General features: G+C 35.4%; 1 protein-coding gene across 1 annotated transcript; it reads right to left on the reverse strand.

The window, feature by feature from the left end:
- Positions 1-1207: 1207 nt before the first annotated feature.
- LOC106881608 (protein rhomboid) lies at positions 1208-3947 on the reverse strand. The gene is made up of 2 exons (XM_014932070.3): positions 3814-3947; positions 1208-2349 (listed from the first exon to the last, which is right to left on the reverse strand). The coding sequence occupies exons 1-2, from the start codon at positions 3854-3856 to the stop codon at positions 2117-2119; spliced, it is 276 nt and encodes a 91-aa protein (XP_014787556.1). The 5' UTR covers positions 3857-3947; the 3' UTR covers positions 1208-2116.
- Positions 3948-7500: the final 3553 nt, after the last annotated feature.

The following is a 7500-nucleotide window of genomic DNA, read 5'->3' on the forward strand; positions in this document are numbered from 1 at the left end:
AATAATAATAATGATAATAATGATAATAATAATAATAATAATAATGATAATAATAATAATAATAATAATAATAATGATAATAATAATAATAATAATAATAATGATAATAATAATAATAATAATAATGATAATAATAATAATAATAATAATAATAATGATAATAATAATAATAATCATCCTTTCTACTATACGCACAAGGCCTGAAATTTTGTGGAAGGGGACTAGTCGATTACATCGACCCCAGTACACAACTGGTACTTTATCAGCCCTAAAAGGATAAGACAAAGTCGACCTCGGCAGAATTTGAACTCAGAACCTAAAGACGGACAAAATACTGCTAAGCATTTTGCCCAGAGTGCTAACGATTCTGGCAGCTCACCGCTTTAGTATTAATGATGATAATAATAATAAATAGATGATGCTAAAATTGTGATGCGAAATTAGTTTAGTGTTTCTGATAACAACATCAACGCTTGATGATGATGATGATGACAATGATAATGGTGCTGAGGAAGCAAAGAATAATAACAAATGCCAAATTGGTAATGAAGGAGAATGTTCCATGTCAAAGTTGAGAACGGCATTTTGGTAAATGTTTAATTGGTTAATTATATATATATTGATTATGGTCTCAAGTGGAATACAAAACGGAGGTATATTCATATGTGTATTTGTATGTATGTGCGTGTGTATATATATATATATATATACACATACATACACACACGTGTCTGTGTTCCTGTGTACATACACATGTATATGCATGTATGTGTGTGTTTGTATATGTGTGTATGTATGTTTACTGTTATATAATTGTACGAGTATATAGCTTACACTAACATAAATATATGAATCCCAATATATACATTTCAATACACACACACACACACATTTATACACATTTGTATTTTTATATATTTATTTTACTTTGTGAATATTCATATAAACATGGTACATATATAAACCGAAATATATATACATATATGTATGTTGAAAGTGTACTTAAATAACACTATTTTATTTTGCACTAGCTTTTTTATATGTATGTATATATATATATATATATATATATATATATATACATACACACACACACACACACATGTAGATCAGTATATATAAACATATAAAATTAAATACAATAATGCATACACTTACATACATTCACACACATACACACACATACACACATATATATGTATTCTCATTCTTTTTGATTCTTTCATAATTCCTTCTAATTTCCTTTTCTTCTTCTTCCTCCTCTGATTTCCTTTTTCTTTTTTTTTCTTTTTGACTCTTGACATCCCACTCAGTAAACCTTATCATACACTCCTCGTCGGTTGTTAGTGTCAACCCGTGACAACACTGGGGGATAGTCGGAGTGGTAGAGGGAAGGAGACAGTAGACCCTTGAAAGATGGGGTAGGAGTATGACTGATAGATGAGCGATGGAGGAAAAGATGCTGCTGGGAGTTACAACTCATACATACAAATATACATATATATGTATGTATATGTATGTATGTATATATATATGTATATGTATATATGTATGTATGCATATATATATATATTATATAAAATATCAATGTGTATGCATGCATTTATATATAGATATACATACACACAAACACAAGTTTATATGCCCACACATATATATATATATACACACACACACACATGTATGTATATACATGCATACAAACACATGTATTTACATGTATATACATACATATATATAAATGCATACATATATGCATTCATATATATATTTACGTATGTATATATACACACACAAACACATTTATATACACATTTACATATATATTCGTATATATAAATACATATATTGATATTTACACACACACACACACATATACACATACATTTTTACACATACTTACTTTTAAAGATGTTCATGTCTAAATGAAAATTTTGTTTTTCAAATTTTTATATCGAAATTTTGGAATGTCGAATGTATGTGTGGGTTGGGGGCGTGTGTCATATTTTGGAGACATCACATGAGTCTTTTGGGCAGGGGTTGGAAAATCTTTATATTGCAGAGTCTGTGTTCTTCGAGAAAGTTCTGAGAAGAATGTAATAGCAGTATATAAAGTCTAGTAGTAGAAAACATTCCAAAATATGGCAAAGACCGTACACGCAATGTAAATTCCAAGAGCAAGCCACCAAATATATTGTTCATGGAGTTTCTGTTCAAAGTTCTTCAGGACAACTAGACCGATTGTGATTCCGGCCAAAGCTCCCATTAAATGAGCTGTGTACGCAACTGGTGGAAGGGCATCGTCCACTGAATACCGGTCCCAGATAGCAAAGCCGACGTCAGCACTTGCTGTAATGATACAGAAAGGAAGAAGAAACAGAATAAGCAATTCGTTAATAATAATGATACTGATTTTAAGTTTTAGCATACTGATTTTAAGTTTTGGGGGAGGGGACTAGTCAATTTCGTTTTCTCAAGAACACAATGCATCGCCCGGTCTAAGAATTGAAACTACGATCTTGTGGTTGTGAGTGCAACACCCTAACCACTTAGGCCATGCATCCTAATAATAGTGATAATAATAATAAATGCTGCTGCAAATGATAAATGACTAAAGAGAAAAATTATCATTCCTACAGCCCTCACCTGTGTTTGTGCCACGTAAAAAGCACTAAGTCCACTCTGCTGAGTGGTTGGTGTTAGGAAGGGCATCCAGTTGTAAAAATCCTTCCAAAACAGTCACAGAAGTCTGGTGCAGGCTTCTGCCTAGCCGGCTCATGTCAAACCATCCCACCCATGCCAGCATGGAGGGCGGGCGTTAAATGACGATGATAGTTCTTTATATTTCAATAGTAATTTGCAGAGGGAATACAGTGACTGGGTTTGTAGTTAAGGTAGGGGAAAATATCTCTACATAAAGAGATTAAGAAGTTTGCTTTGCAAACCTTGTGGTTTCATGTTCAATCCTACTTTGCAGAACAATGTATTCTTGAACAAAACACTTCATCTAACAAAGTGCTACCTTGTCCAGGAACTGAAACCATGATCTTGCAATTATGAGTGTGACACTCTAACAACTAGGCCATGTACCTTTGCAAACCAGTGTATTTGATTATACTGTACTGTTCTATATTTAAGAGATAAGTAATTATATACATTATTTACATTTGACGGATATTTGTCCTCATCTTGTTTGTTGTTAACACGTTTCAGCTGTTATACTCTCCAGCCTTCATCAGGTGTTTTGGAGAAATTTCGAACCTGGGTTCTCATTCCTAAGGTATTTTTCTGATGTTATCATTATTATTATTCAAGTCACTGCCTGGAATCGAACTCGGAATCTTGGGGTTAGTAGCCCGTGCTCTTAACCACTATGCCATATGCCGATGGGCTGCTCAATCCACATGCTTTCTAGCCAGCTACTCCTTATGAGCAGCAGTCCTGTGCTCATTGACGACAACAGGATGTTTATGGCATATGTGCTGCGATCGACTTACAGTCATAAAAAAAAAACAGCTGCAGTAGTCACACTCAAAGACTGAGTAGAACCAGGGACAGACACACCATAAGGCAACGTGACACCTCATAGAATATGGTGTAGTGGTTAAGAGCACGAGCTACTAACCACAAGATTCAGAGCTTGATTCCAGGCAGTGACCTGAATAATAATAATAATGAGACCCCAGGTCCGAAATTTCCCCAAGACACCTGATGAAGGCTGGAGGGTATATCAGCTGAAACGTTGTGATGACAACAAACAAGATGAGGACAAATATCCTTCAAATGTAAATAATGTATTTATACTGTACTTACCAACTATAAATATGGCACCAAGTTTGAATATTCCAAGTTCCATCTGTGGATAATTCTACAATATAAGAAACATAGATAGATAAACATTGAAGAAAATATGAATACGATTGCAACAGCATTTAAAGCATTGAATGTGTTTAGTATTTTACAGATAGGAACGTAAATTTTGAATGCAGTATGGCTATGACAACAGCAGAAAAACTGGATATTTTGTCCTTATAAGATAGGAATAAGTAGCCAGCAGGTGGCTCCCATAGCCACCTACTGGCAACTTATTTCTGTCTTTTAAGGGTAAATACTTCATTTTTATGCTGTTTTCAAAGCTATACTGCATTCGAAATTTACTTTCTTGATGGTGAAAAAATATGATTTTTTTTTTTTACATTATTTAATGGAATTTATTGGGTGGAAGTAGAAAGATGGCAGAGTGCTGGAAGAAATATTTGTTGTTACTTCCATTATAGCTGTTTACATTCTAGATTCGAATTTCTGTTTTGTTTTTTCTGGAGTTGATAAAAGATAGTAACAGTCATATACTGGGGTCAACTTCAGTAACTGTCTGTATTGTCTTTGATCTTTTAGTTTTTACTCGTTTCAGTCATTGGACAATGGCCAAGCTGGAGCACCACCTTCAAAAGTTTTAGTAAAAAAAAAAAAAAAATCAACCCTAATGCATATTTTTGAATCTGTCACTTTTGCCAAACTGCTGAGTGATGGGGGTTGTAAACAAACCAACATCGGTTGTCAAGTGGTGGTGGGTGGGAGCAAACACAGAGACACACACTTACATGCAGGGAAGCAAACAAATAACTACAACAAGCTTCCTCACAGTTTCTGTCCACCAAATCCTTTCACAAGGCTTTGGTCAGCCTGGGGCTATAGTTGAAGACACTTAAAAGAGGTGCAGTATTGTGTGACTGAACTGAAAACCACGTGGTTTCAAAGCAGGCCTCTTAACCATGCTGCCATGCCTGCGCTTGTCTGTTAAGTTTAGTTTGAATTTTTCCAACTCATTACAGTTGGTCTTCTGCAATAAAGCCAACCTGTTATCTCTGTGCAGGCCTACAACTATAGCTGTGACTTTACTGTTAAGTGCACCCAGTATGTAAAGATCACATATTTCTTTTGAACAATCTTATATTGACATCAAACCAACAGATGGGGTTTGTCAAAGAGTAAGCTTTTTCTTTTTTTTTTTTTTTTATTTCGTTCTGGCATACATAATGAATTCTGTCATCGTTAATAACAGTGATGTATGTCTTGGCAGAGCCTAGAGCTCTGATACATAACACTTTCAAGATGGAGGGATAAAATTCAACAATAATGACTTGAGTGATTTTCTTCTTTTTCTTCTCTCATTTTAAAACCAGCTGATTATAGTTTTCTTATTGTTACAGTGACATCAGTTGGTGGCTTTCATCATTCTATCATTAATGTTATTTAAAATGTATTTACTAAGTAATCCAATCTCAATTTTAGTAGGATTGATTAATCTGCATTTCAGATTAGAGGTGAAATTCTCTTAATGATCTTTGAAGGTGATATATATACTTTACGTTCAACTAAACATTCTGATCTATTGTCTGTTTCCAGTCTAATGTTTGCTTCATTATTTATGTTATTCTAAGTATGTAAGTGAACTGTTCCATGGTTTTCGGTAATGTTGTTGGATATTGAGTCGATTGTACGTGTCTATCTAATTCTTATAGATTTTTCGTTTTATCTGTGAATATGAAGGTTTTATTGGATTTTTTAATGTTCTTCTGTATCAAAGTTTAGTTTCTGCTAGAAGGTGTTGTTAGACTTTCAGCAATGTTCATATCTAAGAGGTCACATACAAATTGTATGAAGTCTTTAATTCATGACTGGTAGTTGCATGCTTTTATACACAAGTTATAAATAGGTGAGTGAGTCATTGATGTCTGAATCATGTAAAAAGCCTTCCATTTCATATGCTTTAGGGCATCTTTCACCTTTTCCAATAACCGTTTCGTGGAATTCTTTATTTGATGGTATTTCAATGTTTCTTAGTTGAATAAGCTGTGTTATATAATTCCGTGTTCACAGGCCATACTTTTCTTTCTTTCTTTTTTTCTTTTGTTGTAATTAGTGCTCTGTAGTATAAGAGCATGGATCAGTGGCATTTCGTGGAATGTGCAGAGGGTGTGGATCTCACAGGCTGGCCGTGCTTTTGTTGGGGATGACATACATATGGTGAGGGTATATTATGTTTAAAAAGGTGGTAGCCAAAGCTACAGCTCATATTGTGTAGACTACACAGGCTGGTCACTCTTTTATACAGAAAGAAAAAGCTTGACTGTATGTGTTACTTGAATACAAAAAATATCTCTGTATGTACAAATACTTTCTTAACTGTATGTGTGTATGTATATATATATATATATATATATATATATATATATGCACATTTATACTTTAAAGGTAGAGGGGATCCGAAAGGGGTTTCAGGGAGTAACGTCACTGCCTTCCTCAGCTAGTTTTCCACCACATTTCTTAAAAATTGTGGTTGAGGCCTTGGTCTGAGGTTGGAGGTAAGCAAGGGCATGCTCCCTGTAGAAAATCCAGCTACAAAAAGGCCTCATGATAGCATAGGAGATTGGGCACCAGCCAACCAGCCTAAAGGTTGGGGTGGACGGCACCTGCCTACCTCGGTTGCAATGGCATTGAGGTAGATCTTGCCACCCCCATTAACTGGGACAAAACCTGGATTTAAAACACTGGATGATTATATATATATATATATATATATATATATATTATCCATCTTATTCTGTTCCTTATTCACCTTGTACCTCACATCTCTTACTTTCACTTACATATATATATATATATATATACGTACGTACGTATATATATATATATATATACGTATATACGTATACGTACATATATATACGTACGTATATATATTTATTTATTTATTTATGTGTTTCAGCCAAGTGGCTGCAGTCATGCTGGTGCACCACGGTGATTTTCACGTTCCTTGCATGGCTCTTCTCCCCCACCTGACATGGTCCAATCAAGAGTTTTGATGGCACATCTGGTGTATAAGAGAATTTGACATAGCTACCCTAAACTGCGTCTCATTACGAGCCATTGGTTCGTCTGGTATCGTGGAGAGGAAAGCGTCAAGTTTTGTCTTGAAGAGCTGAGGTCCTCTGAAACTGAGGCTGCTGCAGTATCTCGTTCTTATGTGAGATGCAGTGGATGGTACCTTTGGCACCATGCAGTGGCGACCCGTGCGGGCATTCCTGTAGTACTTGATACCAAAGTTTGGCACCAGTATTTTCCATATGTATATTATTACATATCTCTCCCGCCTGCGCTCTAGGGAGTAGAGACCTAGTGCCTTCAGTCGCTCCCTGTAGTTCATCTGTTGGACTGTGGCGATCTTTTTTGTATAGTGCCGCTGAATTGCCTCGAGTTCTGCTGTCCGCTTAACACTGTGTGGTGACCACAACTGAGAGCAATAGTCTAGGCGGCTCAGAACAAATGTCTTCCATAGAGTCAACATGACTTTTTGATCCCTTGTACGGAATGTCCTCAGTATCCACCCTGCCAGTTGTCTGCACTTTGCTGTCAACTTGACAATGTGCATGTGAAATGATGCATCACTACACATGTTGATGCCCAGATCTCTTACTGTTTGTGGTTCTGGGATTGCAG

This window comes from Octopus bimaculoides, chromosome 13, assembly GCF_046866305.1.
Source record: "Octopus bimaculoides isolate indiv1 chromosome 13, ASM4686630v1, whole genome shotgun sequence".
NCBI classification, from domain to species: Eukaryota; Metazoa; Mollusca; class Cephalopoda; order Octopoda; family Octopodidae; genus Octopus; species Octopus bimaculoides.